Source organism: Ailuropoda melanoleuca, chromosome 7 (genome assembly GCF_002007445.2).
Source record: "Ailuropoda melanoleuca isolate Jingjing chromosome 7, ASM200744v2, whole genome shotgun sequence".
Classification (NCBI taxonomy): domain Eukaryota; kingdom Metazoa; phylum Chordata; class Mammalia; order Carnivora; family Ursidae; genus Ailuropoda; species Ailuropoda melanoleuca.
In genome coordinates, this window is record NC_048224.1 from 80371720 (window position 1) to 80394611 (window position 22892).

Sequence of the window (22892 nt, forward strand, 5' to 3'; positions counted from 1 at the left end):
TTTAAATTCTTTTTCTTTCTCTTTCTCCTTCTTTTTTCTTTTCTTTCTCCCTCCTTCCCTCCCCTTCCTTCCCTTCCTTTTCCTTTCTCTCTTTTTTTTCCTTCCTTCCTTCTGCCTTTCTCTCTTTCTTTCTAAATTCTTGGCATGTGGAACTTAGGAATTTTAGTAGTAGGTAACGATTCAGCATTGGGGAGACTGCATGGGGGTGCAAATGTACCATATGGGGGAAAGTATCCAAGATAATGAAAATCACTTTATATCACAGATACAAACAGATTTTGTATCTATTAAATCAAAGTCATATTAGATACAAAGAGATTACTATACAAAGAACATGTAACATGTATTTTATTACGCACAACCCAAATACGAATGAGAATTCCCACTGCTGGAGGTTCAAAATATACCGCATTTGGACCACTCAAAAACACTGTTTTATAGGAATGAACAGTCACTCAGAAGTTCTCCAGACAGACAATAGCTGACACGTTGTTTTGACGCTTTTCATGGTTATCAGTCATTCTGGAAAAAAGACACATAATAACCACATTAGGAATAGGCAGGGTGAACACATACACAAAGTATGTTTCCAGTGATGTGTGTGGCAAATAGAAATAATTCTGAAGAAACAAGATTAAAAAATGCTTTAGGGAATTTCAGAATCCTTTCTTCCTGAACTGCATCCTTTCCTTCTGCTTAGCCCACTTCAATTTACCTCGAGTCCTGTGAGTTTCTGAGGGTAGATAGGTAGACTGCGGGGACAGTGGCACAAATCTTGCTCGAAGACTGACTATAAGAAAACCAACTGGGCTGGAGTCAAAACACCCAGCTTGTAAACCTGCATTGTTTATACTTAAACAGCTTTGTGAGACTGAATTGTTCTTGTCTGTAAAGTTGAAAATGAGAAAACTGGACCCGAGGATTTGTAGGGTTCCTTCCAGCTCCAATGTCCATCAGTCTTTCTTTTCTAAACTGAATCATCTCCACCCAAAGCTATGTTGGTGTCATGTCATCCTGGGACTCCGTGTTGCGCTGTTTGATCTGAAGACAGAAGGTGGCCTGCAGACCAGTCAACAGTGTGATTCAGAGTGGCTGATGAAGCTGGCTGGGTCCGTGACTGGATGAGGGGAGTTTCACATGCTCCTAACACAAAGATGTATCAGACTGTGCGGCAGGTCGATTCACTGAACTAGAAGAAGCTAGTTCTATATGCAGAAAATGCCAAGAGTTGTAGGTCTCTAGAGCCCTATCCTCACATCCACGTACTTCTCCTGCTGGTGATTCAGCACAGGAGTCCTGTTAAAATCAGCACAGCTGTCCTAGCCATCGACTTAGTATCCATGAGTCTACCTTGAGTCTAATGCATTAGTAAGGAGGGTTGATTACAAGAGACATTTACTACAGATGGTTACTTTTAATTAAATTACTTTAAAAAGGTACCTTTAAAAAAAAACTTCTAATTTTCAAGGTACTTTCACATACTTTCCAAATCAGAATCACTAAGAGGTAGTGAGGACAGGTATTAGCATCACCAGATAACAGATGAAGATGTGGACCTTCAACAAGATTAAGCAGCAAATTGAGTCTTAGGAGGTCCGATGTTTGTCCGTGACGACACTGGGGTCAGGCGCAGGAATTCTAACCGCTAGTCCGGAGCTCTTTTCTAAATGCCCCCTCGCTGTCTCACAATGCACGGTGCTGCCAACAGAGTCCGGGTGGATGGAGCCAGTTAGTTCATCGTCACTGTGAGAAAAACAACATGGCACGATGTTTTCACTCAGACCTTCTGAACAGCCTCAAGCTGACTCGCAGCCCCCGGGTGTGGGAATGTGACGGGATAATGAGCGATCCCTCTGTATCGGGACAAGTGTACCGGTAGCACTAAACACAGAGTGACTTCACAAACCCTGAGCTGCGGGGCAGCCACCGTCCCTCTGTCTTTTCACCACGTGCTTTTAGCACCTGATGACGCCTGCTTCAAGTGTCTTTTCTCTTTTAAGAAAATCGTCTGATATATTCAAGACGGTCATCCACAACAGAATTTAGAATTTTAATGTACTAGAATTTTTCTGTGTTCCCGAGATGTCAGAACAATTCTAAAGTGTTAAGCAATGAATTGTCAGTCCTCCATTCTCCTTTCAACATTTCCTATTTGCTAAAGGGAAATTCTCTTTCCTGGGTTCTAACGTACAGTGATTTGACAAATAGGATCTGAAAAATAGGGATTGACTGTTCAATTTTTTTCTTTCAGAGCCGTATTCTTCAGAATTTGAGACAGAATACTGATCTAAAATTTTTTCATTTAAACTATTTCAGTAAATTTTGCCTTTTTTTCATTTTCCTTGAAATAAATATCCTGTGTTTTATACATACTGCTGAGAGTGTTGCTTCGACTGACTTTATTACAATACAGAAAACGTTTAGAAAAATACTAACATATGAAGGTATTTAGCCGTTTTATATAAAATATCTTTAATTTGTACAGACATGGCATTATTTAAATAAGTTCTCCACAGATGACAGGAACGCCAGTTCAAACTCCTGGTCAGAGAATCTGCTTACAGATGCACGAGCATTGGTTCGGATTTGGAGTCTCTTTTCCTCAGACATGGAAAGAATATGAGCCATGGTCTCAGCGTAGCCTTCTTCACTTTCAGCCAGAAATCCAGTTATCTCTCCTTGGTGAGGAACAACGATGTCAAGCTTCGGGCCCCCTGAATCGTGTGCAAGGATAATCGTGCCAGCCGCCATACACTCAACAACTCCTGAGAAACAAACAGAAACCATGTACTCTTTTAACATTTTGAGAGCATTCGTATGAACAAGGATGAGCAGAAACCTCCACAAATTTTAAGACACTCATGAGAAATTTAAGTAAATGTCTGTTGTGTCTATAAATTTGCTCATTAAGCCTCCACGGTACTAAAGAATTCTAAGTTTTTTCGTTTTTAAGCTTCACAGTAATGCTGCTTCGTTCTTAATTGAAACAGACAAGCAGGTGAAAGAAGCGTCTATAAAAAACAGACATCTTGCAGATTATAAAACAAAGTAGAAGACTACAGAACGTGAGCAAGATGGTTACTGAAAGGTAAAAGGTGTAAAAAGATACCAAAAGTGGAATTTCAGGAGTTCAAACGACAGCATTAGAACGTTTCCCTCCTCCATTTCTCTTCTCCTTTGTTGGCAGCTCTTCTTCTACCCACTTCTGAACCATTCCTGTTTTCAGCACTTTGTACCAGGGGCCTCCTCTGGCTGGGCACACTTCCCCTAGGCAATTCTACCCTCATCCCTGGGGCTTCCGGAGCGACCCGGACAATGACGCCAAGTCCTCAGTCTGTTTCCAGGTCAGGTCCCTTGCCCCCACTGCAGACTCGTGTAGACAACTGCCCACTGGACACACACAAACACTTCCGTGTCCCACGGATTGTTCTAACTCTGCATGCGGGGAACCTGGATCATCAACTGCCTCTCCTCTTGGAGGCCGCCTCTAGGGGAAAGCCATCCACCTCTCACACAGTTGTCCAAACTCAAAGCCCTGGGAGGTCCTCTCCGACTCTTCTTTCTCCTTCGTTTAACAATCCCGTTCATCCCCAAGTCCTGTTCAGTCGTGCTTCAGAATCTCGCTTGTGCGTGTTCTCCTACTAGCGTCAGACTCAGCAGCTCATCTAGGCTGCCCAGCACAACCTCCTGCTGTCCCCGTCCGGCTCTCCCTGCTCCCCACCGACCCACCCTCCAGGCAGCAACCAGAGTGAACCTGCCCAAACAGAAAGCTTTTAAATCCGACACTTAGAATCAGTCTCTCTTTTCCCACTGGCTTCACACGGCCACATGCTCTGACCCCCCGCTCACCTCTCCACTGGCATGCTGTTCCTCCTGCAGGTTTCGGCCAGACCGAACCCTTAGTTCCGTGAGCGTGCCTGCTAATGCCCCTTTTGTCACACCAGTCACGACACCGTCCCCTCTGCTGGACATTCTCCTCTCTTCTGCAAGGCTAACGTCTAATTATTGCTCAGGTCCCTGCTTACAGGGCCCATCATTTCCTTGGGCAATTGTTCTCCGACCTCACACATCTATGTCCGGGGTTTCTCTTGGGTGTTTTCACGTCGCCCCGCACTTGCCCTGGCAGAGCTCTTAGCACCCTGTCCAGTGAAGTGCCGCTTAACTGGTCCGTAGCACACACGGAGTTGGAAGTCTCTGAACACCAGCTCCCGCCTCCCAAGCCCCTGGCGCAGTCAATGCTCCGTCAGTCTCTGAGGAAGGAAGCACGGAAATCAGACCCTGTGCAGAGGGGCAGAATCAAAAAGTTCTTGCTGTATGTCTGGGATTCGTCATGTGCTACTCACTGGGGACAGACAAGAGTGTAAGATAAACTGTAGCCTGAGTCTAGGAAACCTCACTTTTAGGTTCTCCCGTTTTCCCTGAACACCTGGCAGTGTGAGACACAAAGCAGCCACTTGAGAAATGTATCTTGAACCAGGTTAGACACAAACCGGTACTTGATTTTCCATCAAAATGTATGCATAACAGGAAGTCAGGGGTAGAGAAAGCAATTTGTGCTAGAAACAACAAGGAAGGCTAAATTAAAGGCCAAGGCAATTCAAGTCAGACACTTACAATGGGATCTGGCAGATAAAGGAAGAGAGGCCACTCCAGTAACGAGTAGGGAATCAGTAGAAGAACCAACAGAATTACTGTGAGGAGCCCAGTGGGCTGAGCTTTTGGTGTCCAGCAAAACCACCTGAGGAGCTCTGTAAATTACATCTACCTGGGCCCCACCCAGATTCTGATTTGGTCCTTCGGTGAGACTAGGCCAGGAACCTGTCCCAGGCTGCAGATGGGGTGAGGTGGGGCAGAGAAATGGGCAGGTAAGAGCAGGGACTGTCTGAGTGAGGATCCAGGCTCTACCTCTTACTGCTCCTGAACAAGGGCAAGTCCAAAACCTCTCTCTGCCCGAGTTTCTTTATTTGTAAAATGGAAATAAGAATATATATGAAGCACGGGTTCAGAGAGGATTAAATCAGATAACGTAAAGATTTCAATAGTGACCTACACACAGTAAGTTGTCAATAAATATCAGCTATTATTAGTGACTACATACAGTTATGTCCTGCAGGGTCTCAAATGAAAAAAGCTTCCTTGGTGGACTGGGAGAAGAGCACTACGACTGGATAAAAATGTCCACAGTATTAACATTTTATTGACAGAACCTAAAATGTGTATCTCATGGCACCAAACGAGCTGCTTAAAGGACAGACTCACCAATCCCAAAATGCTCGTTCCACATGGTATGCAGACCAATTGTTGCTTCAGACAAGTAATTCTTTAACTCATCAAATGGAATGTTTATTTTAAATTCCACATCTTCTTGAATTCCTAGATCCTCAGAAAGCCTTCTCAGTTGGTTTACCCTCAGCTCATCATCTTGGTTTCGACAACCTCCAATGAGGACAAGTTTAAGTGAAGGCCATGACTCAGCCACCTTGTTATTCAGCAATTTAGCAAAAGCTTTGATCTGCAAAGGATGATTCTTTTCAGGCCGGAACTGGCCAATGGAAACGAGTAAATGTCCTGGGGCCGTCTTTTTGCCATGTAAGGGAATGTCCAGAAATGTCTGCACATCACAAGGTGGATAAACAACGTTAGTGCGATTCCCAACCTTCCACAGGGAGAGAATGTGGTTTAGTGTCCACGAAGAATTGACCATCACGACATCGCTGCAAGAACCAACAAGTCCATAAACAAAAGCAAATAAATAATAATAGATGAGCTTTACTTTGCTGAGAAAAGGATTCCTGGTAATGAAGGCTGCATTGTTAAATCCAACATTTTGATTCTTCACCACAGAGAGCATGTCAGTGCTGATTGTGGGATAATGAACATAGCTTCCGATGCGACAACTGCCTAAATACTTAAACAGAGGAAGTGTGAACGCGTATCCCATTGAATCGATGTAGACATCGGGAACACACTGCATTAGCGCTTCCCAGCCAAGCAAAATGGACCCTAGACTTTGGCCCAGCAGTGTGAAATGAGGATAGAGTGAATCTTCCACAAGGTAGCGTTTCTTCAAGAAAACAAACTTCACCGGGTGAGTGAGTCTGATGTTAAATCTTCGGAAAGCACCTTCTAGTATCTGCTGACCACTGACGTTAACATCACCAGTATAAACGACATAAACTGCTTCAGGATACCTAAAATAGAATGTCATGGTTAAGGTTTTCATTAGTTTAGGTTGAAACCAAGCAAAACGTTGTAGATAATTATTTTCTCACAATCATAAAAGAGGTTATTTTTAGATTGAAACAAATGTTTTCCACTGTTTTTCATTCACTGTACTTGGTCTGCTGACGCTCCTCTTTCCTGCGTCTTCAGCTGCCCTGCGAGTGAAATGTCAGTCCTCCAAATGAGCCCTCTAGTTCTTTGCTATTTCCTCTTCTAGGAGTTTTGCAGGGAGCAGACATCAACCAAAATTGCTGACTGGCACGTCCGTTTTTAAGAAATATTCAGAAACTTTATTTTCACAACTCTCTCAATATAAAATGGTAATAAAATACTAATAACATTCACAAACAGGAGTTAAAATTTATTAAACGTATCTTTAGATAGGATCATAAATGCTAAAGCATCACTCAGTGTTTTTATCTGAGAGAGGAAACAAGATTCTGAAAGCTAGATCTGGTGCCTGCATCAAAATTAGATATGATATAATTATAATGGAAATATGTAAAACCACACCCTTATGACTATTTATGCTTTTGGCATTTGTTCTGATTGTGTTTTTAGTTATTCTTTTGAGTCATCAACCATATCTCATCCGTATCTCGTATGAGCCAGTAGGTTCTGGGGATTCAGGGATTAGAGTCTTTACCCTCAAGGAGCTGCGTCCGGTGGGGGAAATAGATATATCAACGGAAAACTGCAAAACTGTGTGATATGTGTTGATAAAGATAGCTACAGGGTGTTGTGCAGGCCTAAGGGATGAGCATCGAGCTGCACCTCCCAGCAGCCAGAATGATCCTTATAAAATGGTTGCTGAAAGATGGCCACAAATTCTTTGACACTTATCGAGTGGTGGGATCTATGTCCCCTCCCCTGGAGTAACAGTGGGCTCTGTGCCTCCTTTTACCATTAGGCTACAACAAAGGTGACATTTTGCCAGTTTCTAGACCCAGGCTCTAAGAGAATGGCCGCTTCTACTTTGCTCTAGGGAAGTCAGCTGTTCCGTAAGGAGTCTGGCTATCCTGAGGCCGCTGTGTTGTGTACAAGCCCAAGGGAGTCACGTGGAGGAGCTGTGGGGCGACAGAGATGCCTGACCCATGCCCCCCACCCTCAGCCGCTATAGCTGTTGCAACCGTCCCAGCCCGGGAAGCAGACACGTTGAGAGGCCTTCACACGATTCGGCCCCAGCTGCTATCTAGCTGCAGCCGCTTGGCATGAGGGATTCCCAACAGGGCCCATCAGTCCCCAGAGTGTTGGAAATAATGATATATTCTTGTTTTAGCCATTACATTTTGGGGTGGTTATGCGGCAACAGATAAGCAGAATGTCATCTCTCTGTTTGAAATCCTCATAGGGTTTTCCATAGCACTTAGAATAAAATCTAAACTCCTTACCCTATTCACTCAAGCCCTGTGTAACGTGGGCCCTACCTCCACTCTCTCATGTGCCCACAGGGTCAGCCATACTGGACTCCTTTCTGTGAACAAGCCAAGCTCCTTTGGGTCCCAGCAGATTTGCAGGAGTTGTTCCCTCTGCTTTGAATTCTCTTCTCTCATCTTCACTGTCTTTTCCTGAGGTAGACAGTGTGGCATGTGGTTTACAACACTGACTCTGAGAACTCAGTTTCCTCGTCTGTCAAACGAGGGTAACAGTGACCTCATGTTGTGAGCACTGAGCGAGCTAACACTTGTGGAGCACTTCAAACAACGCCTGGCAGAGAGTAAATGCTCAGTAACTGTCAGCTGCTTTTGTCATTTAGACTTCAGGTAAGTATTACCTCCTTGGAGATTTTCCCTAATTCCTCAGTCTAAAGTATGGACTCACTCACAAATTATCCTATTTGAATTTCTCACATAGCACTTCTCACCATCTGATATTTTTCTTCTTTGCTTATTAGCTTGTCTCTCTCCTAAGGTCCATGCATGGTAGAGCCATCACAAAACTTTCCTAATGCTCCCAAGAGCTAGATAATCCAGTTAGACAAGTTAACGCATAGAGTTATGAGAAGCAAAGAACCAGAGGGATTACAGTAGGAGTAGGGAAGGCCTGAAGGAGATGGATATTAAGCTGAGATTTAAGAAAATGTTTTGAATCTAGGCAGTTATGGAAGATGGCAGTGGAAATGCAGGGGTGGTGGCTGGAAGCCACGATGAGCCAAGAATATAGAAATGTAGAGCGAAGGGAATTCCGTGTGAAGGCTCTGGAACTGGACGGAGGACGGGTGCCAGGAAGTAGTGTAACCATGGAAGAATAATAGTTTTCCTCCTATGACACAACCATCAATGGAACTCACTATGTTTGTTCCTCTCTACAAGGGGATTATAAACATTTTTGGGATGAGGATGGGGGTGTGGGTGGGGAGAAGGAAGCCTAAAACTTTAAATAACCACTTAACAGCATACTCTTTCTAACATAGTAACTTAAGACTGTCTAACTGGTAATGATATCAACATCAGAATCAAACACTTTCACAGAGATTATTTTCTGTGTGCCATCACTGACTAAAAGTATTCAGGTTTAAAGCACTCCCCATGACTTGGTATATTTGTTTACTATTCAACTTCTTCTCCACACATTCTTCTACGGTGACAGTTATCCCCACTAAATTTTGCCATCAAAGGGCAGATACTTTCCCTATTTCTTTATCATATCAACTAAAATTCATCAGGATCTTGTAAGGCGGGATGGCATATAACAGAAGTATTTCTTTACTGAAGAACAGTTAATTCCTGGCTATGAATAGTGTACTAGAGAAAGGTGAGTATCTGGGTAATGATTTTTTTTTTTTTTTAACGGTAACAACAGAGTAAATTAGCTAAGAAAGATGCATACCTACTTTTTCTGCAGGGCCCTTAAGGCACACCACAAAACTCTTTCTCCTCCTCCACCAGCATTGCAGTATGGATGAAAAAATGCCACCACCATTTGCTTTTTCCCATTTTTGCCAGTTGATTCTGACGCTTTCTTTCTCTGTAGCAGCAGTCTGATTCCCCAGAGGATAATGAACAGACATACACATAAAGTTCCACAGACTGTCAACCCAGGGAGGAATAATGAATATAAAAATCTGAAACAAAAAGGAAAATGTAAAAATTGACACAATGCCCAATCAGAAGAAACCACTACTTAAAGTCTACTTTTACTTGTTTTCTATATTAATAGTGAAGATAAAATTTTTATAGCTGGAAATCTGCTAACAAAATGCTCAATTTTTAATATTCTAACACATATAAAATATCCAATGTCAAAAGCCAAATCCTCTTTAATTTCAATCTCCACAGAATGCTAGCAATTCAATATAACTTTTCTTTTTAATTGGCAGTGAAAATCAACGATGAGCCACTTTTCTCCTAACAGTGTATGTGTTAAAGGATTAAAAACAAATAGGAATGGCATCTGACTCTCAAAATTATGACACAGAACTCAAGCAATATGTCTTTGAATGATCAATGAACTTTTTTTTTTTTTAAAGATTTTATTTATTTATTCGACAGAGATAGAGACAGCCATCAAGAGAGGGAACACAAGCAGGGGGAGTGGGAGAGGAAGAAGCAGGCTCATAGCGGAAGAGCCTGATGTGGGGCTCGATCCCATAACACCGGGATCACGCCCCGAGCCGAAGGCAGACGCTTAACCGCTGTGCCACCCAGGCGCCCCAATAATGAACTTTTAATACAAAAATTTGATGATAGAGTAAATCATTTTCATTCTCTCACTTTGCCTCAAATAGAACAATTTCTGGGGAAGAGGAACTTAGATACCTCCATTTCTATAACAAGTTCTGCATTTGATCTGTTTCTATGACCCTAAAGTCACTGCCTTCTTTCTGTGCCTCTAAATGAGTTGCCAAAAATGCACCAACAATCTACTTCACGCTCGTTAATAAACTCACTCCCACACTGACTGCTAACAGGCTCTCTGACTGCTAGGCCGACTAAAGCTCTCCAAACACAAGGAAGGACCCAGGCTTGTCCACCACTGGATGCCAATGCCTAGCACAATACCTGGCGCAAAGAAGGTATCCACTAAGTAGTGGATGACTGAATATAAAATCTTATTACCTCTTCAGATGTCTCTTAGATTATGTTAAAATAATTTTTCAAAGTATGTTTTTCTGTTAGGGGTTGAGCAATATAGTTGGTCCCTAACCTCATATTTTTTATATCCTGTCCTACCCCTTTAAGAAGGAGGAGCTTGTAAGGCATAAAAACACTAAAATACTAAAACTTAAATACTGAAATTCAAGACCAGGGAAAACAGAGTTAAAGTATTTGGTGGGGAGGGGTGACAGGTGGGGGACAAAGATATAGAAGCTCTAAGTTTGTACGTAGTAGTGAACAGCAGATTGGGCTCCAAAGGGCTAATGGGGTATTTTGTATAGTTACAAAGTTCTCATTGTCCATAAGTAGAAAACACATAAATTCTTCAGAGAAATAAATACCTTATTCATATCTAGTTTGGAAACAAATTTCTCATGTGGGATTTCCTATTGTGAATAAGTCTACTACCAGAGAGGTATTTGACTTGTTAAAATGATTTGGTCTCAGGATAATGCTAAACTCTTAAAAATAACTGAAGACCGCATACAGCTTTTGTTTCTATCAGGATTTCCCAACCTTGGCACTATTGACATTTTGGACCACTTCATTCTTTGCTGCGGGGGCTATCTTATGCATTATAGGATGTTCTTGGCCTCAACCCACTGGATGCCCATAGTACCCTACCAATCATGGCCGTGAGAGTTATCTCCAGGCATTGCTAAATGTCCTGCAGGGGTAACATCACCCCTTGTTGAGAACGACTCATTTACATTGATTATATCTACCAATATTTAACATATTAGAAATGAAAATGAGGAATTAAAAACATTATGAATCATCCTAAAAGTAATGACAAATCCATTAGCTGTTAATATATAACTTATTTTTACCAAAAAAACACCCCAAAAACTCAAACCCTATATTTTCCAAACCAAAAAATAAATAAATAAATTCCGTTAAGAAGGCTATCACTCTTTTATATTTTTGCAAGATTCTTTAACGTCTGGCTTAACAGAAGACAGTAGCTTTTCACATCTGCTTCTGCATTCAATTTTAGTGCTATGTTGTGTTATCTGAAGTATGTGAAGGCAAGCCAGGCTCACTCAGATATGTAGTAGGAAAAGGGAGTATGTTTAAATAGCCCTTTCAGATACAGTATTTTTCTGCGATAGTATACCAAATTAGACAAGTGGTAATTTCTTAATGGCCAGGTGCAACATGAAATATGAAACCCAATCAATGACCTTTTCATACCCTGTTATATTGAAATCTATTGGTCTATCTTGCACTTTGAATGGATCTTTTACCTACACATGATTTTGTAACATCATGACTTGATTATTTGGAAACTATTAGTTCATGACTCATGGAGACTTTCCAAATGTCGGCGCATTTCATTGTACAATATCCCCAAATCACTTGTTAATATCACTACCCATCTCATCAGGAAAATCTTTTAATTATTGGAAAGAGGTCAAGCTCTGAATGGCAGATACAAGTTTTCCAAAGTTCTTATTTTCACATTAAAGTTCAAACTTTATTATTAGCAACAAATTTTGTCACTTGTTTTCTTCAAAGTGACAGGGTCACTTCATTCATTTTCAAATCCCCAAGTCAGAAGAACCATAGTTTATCTGTCAGTAATTCTTTCAAGGAGAAACCATGTCCCATAAAAAAAGTGTCTAATTCAATTGCTTGTAACTTAGCAAGTATGAGATAACCATCATACTTCTTCAGTATGGAGATATATAGAATATTAAAAAGATATGTATTCAAGTCAAGGGTTAATATTTAACAAAATTAATTTTTACTGTTTCAAGGACATTCTTAGTAAGCTGGCTTTAGCAAGTGAATTGTGTTGAAAAACACAAGACTATTAGGACACTTGGATGTCACTGCCTCAATTTGTGCTAAGTAAGTTTTATTCACTACTACTTTTGCACTATCGGTGCAAATGTAAAGATAATGAAAAAGCAAATGTTATCTTAAATTATTATGAAAATAGTTTTGCCCTTGAAGAACTACCAAAAGGGTCTTGGGGACCTGCTAGGTCTATGACCATACCTTGAGAACCACTGCCTTAAAGGATGAACAGAATTTGACGGAAGTGGTAAGATTTGTGATTTATTTAACATTTGGAATATATGAGTTCATTAAAGCAGTATTATACAGCTTTCCCAGGACAAGCCAAAAGCCCATTCAAAATGTGGCTGACCTATAGAATACAAAGATTTTTTTTATGGCATTTCCTTCTAATGATTTAAGTGGTAAGATACATGTGATATATTTTCAAATTGAATGATTTAACTTAAAATCAGAAAAAAATTCATATTAATGACTGAAGTTGAGCCAGTCCTTTACTGAGAGACACAGACTCTATAAATAAATTTATTAAACATCCTATAGTATTTGTACATTAAAACTACCCATTTTAGGGGCACCTGGGTGGTTCAGTCGGTTAAGCGCCAGGCTCAGGTTATGATCTCAGGGTCCTGGGATCCTGTCCCTTGTGGGGCTCCAAGCTCAGCAGGAAGTCTGCTTAAGAAGTCTCTCTCCTCCTCTCCCTCTGCTCCTCCCCCATCTCTGAAATAAATAAATCTTGTAAAAACTACCCATTTTAGAATTTGTTAAATATAACTAAAAATATGTGCCATTAAATAATGCTTACCATAGAAACACAAAGCTTTAAAAAGGTAACTGTAATCAACAGTGAGTCATTCATTCAACAAACATTTATTTCTCCATTATAATGTGCAAAGCTCTGAATTAGGGATATTTCAAGTGGCAGGGAAGAATATGAAGCCTCTGAAAATAGAATTTCCTGTTCAAAATGTTTTAAATAATCATTTTTTTAAAGGTTTTATTTATTTATTTTACAGAGATAGAGACAGCCAGCGAGAGAGGGAACACAAGCAGGGGGAGTGGGAGAGGAAGAAGCAGGCTCATAGCGGAGGAGCCTGATGTGGGGCTCGATCCCGTAATGCCGGGATCACGCCCTGAGCCGAAGGCAGACGCTTAACCGCTGTGCCACCCAGGTGCCCCAAAATGTTTTAAATAATCATTATGGAATTTGGAGTAGAGGGGACAAAAATGAAGAAACAGTACCCGATTTTTGGAGAGACTATGTATATACTGCTATTCAGGATGCTATGTGTTAATTACAAATTTTCAACCTGAACAAAAATAGGTAGGTGTTGAAAGAACTGTGTAGATGGAATATACTAGGACTTTTTTTTTTTAAAAATAAATATACAGCAGGACACATAAAATCAGTAATATTACAACAACAAATATAGGAAAAAACTCTGGGGTTTTTTTTCACCAAAATGTTAACAGTAATCATCTCTGGATGGTAGCAGGCCCGGCGAAATTTCTTTTTTGCTCACCTGTTTCCTAACTTTTCTACAAGAAACAATGTATTGCCTATGTGATAAAATTTTATGTAACTATTCTTTCATCAACCAGAAATAAAGATCAATGGATAATAATGAAGCAGAGGATTCAACATAAACTTCATATTTGTGAAAATAAAAAGAACCCTCATTAAAATAGAGTCAGGAGGCCAGAGGGGCAACGCAAAAGGAGCCTTATCACTCAAATGTCAATTTCATGAAGAACTGTTAATTATAGCCTCCAAGAGAAAAATCCTAAAGGGGAAGTAACTGTCAATTATAGACCCCAAAAGAAGAATCCTAAACAGGAAGAAATCACTAACAGGACCCAACAGGGAACGGTGTACATCTCATCTCCTACAAGAGTACTCCTGCAACTCAGCCAATGAGAAATCCTCACCACTCTTGCTTTTTTCTCCAAAGGACTTTCTTTCAATCCCACCCCCTAACTTCCTCCTTCTCCATAAAACAATGGTCCTCTCCTTTGTTGGATTTGCCTATGGTTTTGCCATAGCTTGTGCATCCAGAAATGCAATTCTCTGCTACTCCCGTAAAACAAAACAAAACAAAACAAAACAGAACCATTTTTGCTGGTAAGATAGCTTTGCTGGTAAGATAGCTGTTTTATTTTTAAGGTTAACATACTTAAGTGACATATGTTAACAGTGACAGTTCTGGTGAGTGACAGCGGGGAAACTACGACGTGAGAAGGAAGAGCCAGTTTATTCTTTACCAAAACGAGAGACACGACAGTTTGGAAAATGAATCGAGGCTCAATCATAAAGAAAAACGAGGACTGAATGTGAATAATTTATGACAGAATAATTGGAGTGCGAAGAAAAGAGAGAAAAAACAGGGAGGGAAATTCGATCCCTCACCAGAATGGGGCAGACGAAGAAAACGCGGTAAACCAAGTTTTACCCAGTCAGCTCCAGTCTAATTAGAAGACTCCAATGAGAGGAAGGGCGCTCACTGTCCTTGAGGAAATTGCCTAGATCCGTGACAAGAAGATCCCCCTCCCCTCAAACTTCAGTTGCACTGGGCGGACAAATAACACCGTGAAACAAAACGCCTTTAAACCCACATCCCCTGCTCCTCACCTCAATAACTCGCACAAGCACCAACCCCCTTTGGTGGTCGCCATCTTTCCTCGACCCCGAACTCAGGAAGCGCTTCGCTGTTCCTCTTCTCTATTGGCTCCTGCGGCAGCGGGCGGTGTTCTCTCCGCCCCCACGGGGCCCATTGTACGTTCTAATTGGCTGTTGGTAATAGCTTCCCACGGCCTTCCAGCCAATAGAATCTTCCGGGGAGGAGCCAAGTTTTCTGCGTGGCGCTCAAGGATCCCGCCCCTCCAACGGGCGGGGCCGTAGTGGGAGGTGGCCTGGGGGAGGGCGTGGCCTGTGATGGACAGCCGGAGCACCCGCTCCCGGCCCCCTCCCCCACTGGAAGCCCCCAACCCGGAGCCCGCCGGCGGTTGAGACCAATGGGACGCCCTTGCGCGTCTCGTATCGATTTTCCAGGTGCAGAGTTCACTCCTGAGGTGGCTGCAGCATTTGGGATCCGCGGCGCTCCGGAGCAAGGCGCAGAGCGGAGAGGGAGCTATTTGGAGCGGACCCGAAGCCGGCGCCCGCCACGCCGCACCTTCCCCGCCAGCGGTTGGCGAGTCCTGGGATCTGCATCTCCGGTCCGGCTCTGCGCGGTTCGCCCGCCCTCCTGTCCTTCTCCGCAGACGCCGGAGGCCGAAGACCGACTCCGCAGCGCACCGGCCAGAGGTAGCGGAGACCTGGGAGGGAGGACCGGCTCCCGCCAGGGGTACCGGCAGGGCCACCTCCGGGTGTGAGTGAGGGTCCGCGGCCCACCCTCCGCTCTTGCTCTCATCCCCACGCCCCTGCCCCGCCCAAGGGCCAGGGCGCCTTGGCGCGCAACTTTGAACCAGTCCATAGGGCGAGGGCTGCTGACCCCTTGGTCTGAAATGCAAGGGCCGGTCCCCAGACCCATCCCCGGGTGAGAGCCGAGCGGCAGAGATGCCACCCACAGCCTCTCCTTTTCTCTCCGGGTTCTAACGCCCCTCTTCTCCTCCACTAACCAGGTGACCTGTGGGCTCTCGGCCGATCACAGAAGAAATTGGCTCCTCTGGAGGAGGTTGCTTGAACAGGAGAGACATTACAGCCAGAGAATAGGCCAGTCGGAAAGTAAGTTTCCTTTCGCGGGCGCTGTGTGCTCCACACCTACCTGGAGGACTTTCCACGCCCACCTGCCGGCCTTTCTCTGCGGCCCCGCGTGCGCGCGGCAGGCCGGGCGCCAGAGCCCCAGCCCCAGGGGAGTCGGGGATAGTAGCAAGAGCACCCTCAGAAACGGCATGCCATTTACGGGTTTGCAGGAACAATTTAAAACCCAGCACTTTTCCATTCATCTTTGTGTTAAGGGATCTGAAGCTGGAGATGTAAAGTGAACGTCGAGTTGCTGTGTAAGAGCTCTTAATTGCCCAGAACGATTAAATTAATTACCTAGAGAAGTTGTTCAGAGTGCGCGGATCTCTTTATGATGTATTCAGGCCCTGCAACTTTTCTTTTTTTTTTTTTTTGTAAGTAGGCTCCACACCCCCTGTGGAGCGCAACCGTGGGACTGAACTCAGGACCCTGAGATCAAGTCCTGCCTGAGCTGAGATCAAGAGTGGCGCTTAACCAGCTGAGCCACCCAGGCGCCCCCTGCAACTTTTCTTTTTTAAAGAACTGTTTTGAATTCCTTTTAATTACACAAGTAACACAATAACGCGGTGACTTAAAAACGCAAACAGTACAGAATTATTGAGCATGAAAAGCAGATCTACTTTTTAATCCTTTTCTGTTCATTTACCTATGTCTTCATTTGTTCAGCAAACATTTATTGAAAACTTACTGTTTCAGGCATGGTGTTGAAGAGCTGAAAATACTGTGGTTAAAAAAAAATGTGTGTGTGTGTATGTATATATCCAGAGAAATCTTTAGGTTTTGTATGTATGTGGTTTTAAAATTTTTGTTTTGTATCACATAAATGAGATCACATAGTGTATATTCTCCAACCATTTTTTTTCTTTTCAATAGAACTGTGTTTTAGAGATTGTTTCAGTTAGTATATAAGCATCTGTGTTGTTCAGTTTAACCTCTGTACAATATGGATGCATACTATGTGCCAACCATAATATGTTTATCTTTTCCCTGTGGGTGATCCTTCTGGATGCTTCTAACCCCCCCCCCCCCCCCCCCCCGCCGCAGTCCATGCTGTAGTGGACATCTTTGTACATGATTTGTAGTGCTGACACTTGAGTATTTCTTAGGATAGACATGTAGGCCTGAATTGCTGGGCTACACGTTTCTGAAGTTAACATTATTGTGTGCCCTTTTGTAGTGAAATCTATCTTGGGCTCTCCTGGTATAGGAATGAAAGGTAAGTGGATTAATGGATGGTTAGAAAGAGGCTGGCTGATCGATGATTCTTAGTGTGAGGACTCTGCATTTAATGGAGGTGTGAAGAACGTGGGGGAGGGGTGACTCAGACAGGGGGAGACACTTCCAGACTCCTGCAATGCCCCCCCATCAGAAAAATCCTTATCCTTCCAGATCAAGCTCAAGATGCTTTCTCCTTGAAACTTTGGTAACTGGTTCTCCCAATGTTGACCTCACCCTCTTCTGGATTCCTCAGATAGTAGTATTAGCCAACGTTATTGAGCTTACCACTGCAGGCACTGTATTAAGCACTTTATATCCCCCTATGTGCACAAAACCCTTTGATATAGGTCTTACTTTTCTCTTATCACCATTTATTTAACAAATAATTTTTAGTATTTATTATGTGCCAGGCATTTTAGGCACTGGGGATCCAGCGAAGACTAAGACCCTGCCCTCAAGGAATTTATGCCCTAGAGGGAGATGCAGAAATTTAAAAGGGTAAGCAAAGGGGCGCCCTGGTGGTGCAGTTGGTTAAGCATCCAACTCTTTTTTTTTTTTTTTTAAGATTTTATTTATTTATTCAACAGAGATAGAGACAGCCAGGGAGAGAGGGAACACAAAGGGGGAGTGGGAGAGGAAGAAGCAGGCTCATAGAGGAAGAGCCTGATGTGGGGCTCGATCCCATAACGCCGGGATCACGCCCTGAGCCGAAGGCAGACGCTTAACCGCTGTGCCACCCAGGCGCCCCTAAGCATCCAACTCTTGGTTTCAGCTCAGGTCGTGTTCTCAAGGTCATGAGATCCAGCCCCATGACAGTTCTGTGCTCAGTGCAGACTCTGCTTGAGATTCTCTCTTTCCTCTCCCTTTTCCCCTCCCGCTCCTGCTTTCCCTCTCTAATATAGCTAAATAAATCTTAAAAAAAAAAAGGGGTAAACAAATAGTGTGATTTCTGATACTGATAAGCATTGTGAATAAATCAGGGTATGGGCATTATGAATGACAGGGGAGGGGAAATGCTGTCTTAGGCAGGTGGTCAGGCAATTCTCTGAGGTGGTTGTATGAGTAGAGACCTGAATGGTTGAGATTTGGGGGAAGTGTTCTAGGTTGAGAAACCAGAAGGTGTCAAGGTCCTTAATCAGGAGTGACCTGAATGTTGGAGGAACAGTAAGAGAAAGCCAGAGTGGCTGAAGCAGAGAGCAGAGGAAGTGTACAATGTGAGGGTTCATCTTTACAGATGGGGAAACCGAGGCAGAGACATATTAAGAAAGTTGTCCAAGGCCCTACAGGTAATAAGAAGCAAATCTGGGATTGAGTCCTAGCGAGGCCTTTTTGACTTTCAGGTTGGTATTTTCTTTCAAACTTCCTTGACACCTGGTTATACTGTCTGGTATGATTATTTAAACTTACCTGAATATAGTTATTTTTTTTGTGACTTTGCGTCTCGAAAGTAGAGGCCAGGTTTGTATCTTTTTTTTTTTTTTAAGATTTTGTTTTGAGAGAGAGCAAGAGCGCTTGCACAGTAGGGGAGGAGCAGGGGGAGAGGGAGAGAGAATCAAAAGCAGACTCCATGCTGAGCAAGGAGCGCAACTTGGGGCTCCCTCTCACAACCCTGAAATCACGACCTGAGCTGAAACCAGGAGTCGGACGCTTAACCAACTGAGTCACCCAGGAGCCCCCAGGTTGGTATCTCTTAAAAAAATATTCTCCATAGCCCATAATAGTAGGTGCACCACAGTTGTTCTTGAGTGAATGAATTATAGCAAGATTCTTCCCTCCCCTCCCCCTATGCCCGCCCCCATTGTTTTCTCTTCAAAAGCCTCTCTGGGGCAGTGACTCTGGAAGGCAGGTGGTGGTCCATGAGCTGGGTCCTTCAGCCTTCACTCTGCCAACATGGAGCGGCTTCTGTTTTTCTGGTGCTGGTCCAAAGCAGAACAGAAGTGCAAGAGTGTCACAAAGATGAGTAGAGGTCAGCCTCTGTGCTCATGGAGCTGACAGTCACAGATGTCTACACAGCACAGCACTCGCAGGCAAGAATGGTTAGCCCTTCCTGGGAGGAAGGGCTACAAAAAGAGCTTCAAGAAGACTTGTTGCATGAGTGAGGTCTTGTAGGAGAAACCCTGTGTGTCCGCTGGGCACACAGAAGAGTGAAGGGAGGGATGTGCCAGGTAGGGGACCAGCATGTGCAAAGGTCCAGAGGATAGGAGTGGAAAAATGGATTTGCTCTGAGTGGCTGGACAGGGCTGGAAAGGTGATGGTGGGAGGCCCTGTTGTTCAGGCCTTTGGACTTTATCCCACAGACTGGGGAGTTTGTGGAACCTGGGAAAACAGTGTGAGGTGCTTCTCCTAAGAAAAGGGTGAAGAGGGAAGCAAGCTACTGGAGACTCGCTTAGAGGCCTTTGCCATGATCAGCCCACCCAAACCCAAGGTGGCTGAAACCCTACGGAAGACCTGGGAGTCCCCCTCCCTGAGGAGTTGTCAGGAGAGAGAGGTGGTTTTCTCAGACTCCTCAGCGTTCAGAGTGTGAGAGGCAATGGCAGTCCTACCAGCCACAACACAGAATTTAGTTGGTACAGAGTAACTGGGGATAAGCTGGGGCTGGGGGGAATAAGGAACTGGGTAAAAAGCTAGGGGGGCCAGAGAGTTGGATTTTAAATGCTTCTTTATCTGACTTTTATCTTCATGGCAAGGGTGCAGGTGGCCCAGAGCCATGATGACTGTTCACTGATGCCGTCCCATGAGTAGCAGGTGTCCATGTTCCAGTGTGGGCAATGTTATTTTTATCTAGAGGATTAGAATCATTACCAAGTGAAATTCTCAAATGTGTGACTTTAAAAAAAAAAAAAACCGCGAAGTTAGAGGAGAAAAATCTGAGATCAAAGGTCGATGAGATAAAGTAGAGGGCAAAGCTTTTTATTGTGATGTAACCAACTTGGTAAATAAGATTTAAAAACAGCAGTAATTGTGAAATCGGGGATTCAGAATGCAACAATTGAGTTGAAGCCCCAGTCCCTACAGAAACTCCAAAGTACTCTGCATTGGACATTGGAAACACTTAGAATTCTTTTAAAAATTGCCATTATAAAAGTAATTTAATTCTATAAGAGAGATTTGGAAAATAAAGCCCAAAAGGGGAAAATTGACTTTTACTCTTATCACTCTTAGATGACAGCGTATTTGTAAACTTCCTTCATTATTTGCTTTTGCTGCATCAGTTTATTAATTTTTAGAAATAAAAAAATATATTCTTATAACTGAAAGAGAGCCAGTATTAACATCTTTGGCATCTTGCAGTCCAGTCAGTCTTTTCTGTATTTTTTTTTCTTTCCCTAAACTCCATGGTGTGTGTGTTTTCACAGCTTTGAAAGCTGCGCATCAGCAAGTCTGTCATTATTATCAGTAAATCTGTGGCCTCTCTCTCTGCTGGCCAACGGACTGGTTTAGTCAGAAGCATCTCCGGGCCACCCGCCACCCTGCCCCCAGCGCCCCCGGCGGCCCCAGCGCAGGTCCTCTCCCTCCACTGCCCCAGGCCAGTGCGGCGCGCAGCCCTTCTCGGCTCCTACACCTGCTCCTACACCGGAGGGACCGAACTGCCCGCGCATTCGGGCAACCACGTGGTTGATGCTGCGCGCTGTTCCGTGTTTCTAATCTCGACTGTACCTGCAAATGCTTTTCACCTGTTCTCTGTCAACCTCTTGTGACTCAGTAAGCCTCGTGCTCCATCTGCCTTCCTTGTCCTCAACAAATGACCTCGGTTCTTACTTCCAGAAAACGGACATCATTGTGTCTGGTTTTGTTCCACTTTCTGCCGGCCTCGATGCACCCTCTTCCAAAATTTTATTTAGATCTACAGCCTATTTTCACTTCCTCATCTAGTCTCAGGACAGGTTTGCTTGCTTTTCAAGGTCATCGGAGTACCCTTGACCTCTGCCCTTTCTTCTCTACCCGTTCTGGAGCCCTGACTGGTCATCTCTTTTCTTGCCTCCAGTCTTTTCCTCTCTGCAGACTTCTCCCTTTTGGTTTATCAATTCATGCCATTTGCCTTCATTTTAACATCTCTCTCCCATTACTTTGTCTCCCATTAGCTCTTGTACTATTTCTTCCCTCCCCTTCTTCAGAAAGAATCATTTTCATTTGCATGTTTCCACGCTCCCATTTTGCTTTAAGATTTTTTTTAATTCCATCAGTTTATTGAACATAAAAGAAATGTATACATCCATATATATAGTTATAAAACATAATAAGATAGAGAATACCTGTGAACCCACCACCTGACCAAGAATGAGAATATTATCAATGCCATGGCATCTACCCAGCTGTTCCTTCTCTCGTGTCACCTGTGGAAGTACCCACTGTAGACGTAACCACTATCCTCAGTTTTTTGTTTATCGTAACCCGGCTTTTGTTTTTGTTTTTGTAAAATTTTATCACATATATATGAATGCCTGGACAATACGTTAGTTACTATTGCTTGTTTCTGAGCTTTATAAAAATTCTTTCGTAGTATATTTAGTCTTCTGGGACTAGCTTCTCTCACTAGATATTACATTAGGAAAGTTACTTATTTAATTTAAATAAAAATGTTTCATTTTTAATTTCAGTATAACATACAGTGTGATGTTAGTTTCTGGTGTACACCCATACTTGTTGTTTCTTGTGTTTTTGATTTTAGCCATTCTGACAGGTGTGAATTGATAATCTTGTGATTTTGATTTGCATTTCCCTGAAGATCAGTGATGGTGAGCATCTCTTCAGGGGTCTGTTGGCCACCTGTATATCTTTGAAAAAATGCTCAAGTTCTCTGTCCACTTCTAATTGGATTATTTGTTTTCTTGGTGTTGAGTTGTATAAGTTCTTTATATGTTTTGGATATTAGCCCTTTATTGGATATGTCATTTGCAAATATCTTCTCCTGTTCTGTATGGTAGGTTGCTTTTTTGTTTTGCTGATGGTTTCTTTTGCTGTGCAGAAGCTTTTTATTTTGGTGTAGCCCCAGTAGTTTAATTCACTAGACATTGCATCTCTAAGATTCGTTGCTGTGCCTTATGCCATTGTGGGAATATAGCATAATTTATCCTTTTTCCTTGTAGGATACTGGGTGGTTTGTGGGATTTTGCAGTGACGAGTCATCTTTTTCCAGGATCTTAGGCAGAAGGTTGGGTTATTGATTTGAGATCCTTCTTCTTTCTAATACAGGCATTGACAACTAGCCGTTTCCCTTTAAGCACTGCTTTAGGTGCGTCCCATGAATTTTGGTACGTTGTGTCTTCATTTCATTCGTCTCAAAAGTATTTCCTAATCTTCCTTTTGATTTCTTCTTTGACCTGCTGGTTATTTAGGAGTGTCTTGTTTAATTTCCACATATTTGTAAGTTTCCCAGATTTCTTTCTGTTACTGATTTCTGATTCCACTGTGGCTAAAGATCAGACTTTGCATTATTTGCTTGTTTTAGATTTATTGAGATTTATTATGTGGCCTAGCATATGGTATATCCTGGAGAATGTTCCATGTGCCTTGAAAATGGGTGTATTATGCTGTTCTCAGGTGGAGGGTTCTGTCTATATCGGTGAGGTGTGGTTGGTTTATAGTGTTGCTCCTGTCTTCTATTTTGCAATTCTGATACCAGTTCCAGTGTGCGGGTTTTTTTGTCCATACCAAGCAATTCTTGGGCCAGCTGGGTGTCCTACAATATAACTTAATCCTTAAGCTATCTACCTGGAGATTGCATTGGATCCCACAGGTTCAGGGCTCAGTCCCACAAGACTCCCCTCCTAACCGCCACTTCAGACACCAGTCACAAGTCCACGTTGTCACCT

The 22892-nt window shown here is 43.0% G+C and overlaps 2 protein-coding genes across 8 annotated transcripts in view; one reads left to right on the top strand and one right to left on the bottom strand.

Annotated features, from left to right (window-relative positions):
• Window positions 1–89: 89 nt before the first annotated feature.
• Window positions 90–14888, bottom strand: ALG11 (ALG11 alpha-1,2-mannosyltransferase). 4 transcript variants are annotated; one of them, XR_004626711.1, is made up of 5 exons: window positions 14752–14888; window positions 9056–9286; window positions 5260–6191; window positions 716–2765; window positions 90–522 (listed from the first exon to the last, which is right to left on the bottom strand). XR_004626711.1 is itself a non-coding variant. In XM_019798003.2 (5 exons), the coding sequence occupies exons 1-5, from the start codon at window positions 14793–14795 to the stop codon at window positions 1741–1743; spliced, it is 1413 nt and encodes a 470-aa protein (XP_019653562.1). In that variant the 5' UTR covers window positions 14796–14888; the 3' UTR covers window positions 94–1740. The 4 variants fall into 4 exon arrangements, 2 of the variants coding, with proteins under 2 accessions (XP_002917722.1, XP_019653562.1); XM_019798003.2 differs by having other exon boundaries at window positions 94–1743; window positions 2563–2765; XR_004626712.1 differs by having other exon boundaries at window positions 96–522; window positions 1557–2765.
• Window positions 14889–15282: 394 nt separating this feature from the next.
• The window catches only part of ATP7B (ATPase copper transporting beta), a 70863-nt gene continuing 63253 nt past the window's right edge, over window positions 15283–22892 (top strand). For 3 of the 4 annotated variants that reach the window (XM_034665103.1, XM_034665104.1, XM_019798004.2), the window contains exons 1-2: window positions 15283–15423; window positions 15741–15843. The gene's annotated coding sequence lies outside the window, so the exon portion shown is untranslated. The other variant, XM_034665106.1, reaches the window with a different exon arrangement.

Coding starts and splice junctions, on each gene's coding strand:
- ALG11 (XM_002917676.4), bottom strand. CDS start 14,795: ATGGCGACCACCAAAGGGGGTTGGTGCTTGTGCGAGTTATTGAG. Junction 6,192..9,055: donor TTAAGGGCCCTGCAGAAAAA/GTAGGTATGCAT, acceptor ATTCTATTTTAG/GTATCCTGAAGCAGTTTATG. Junction 2,766..5,259: donor GAACGAGCATTTTGGGATTG/GTGAGTCTGTCC, acceptor TTTGTTTCTCAG/GAGTTGTTGAGTGTATGGCG.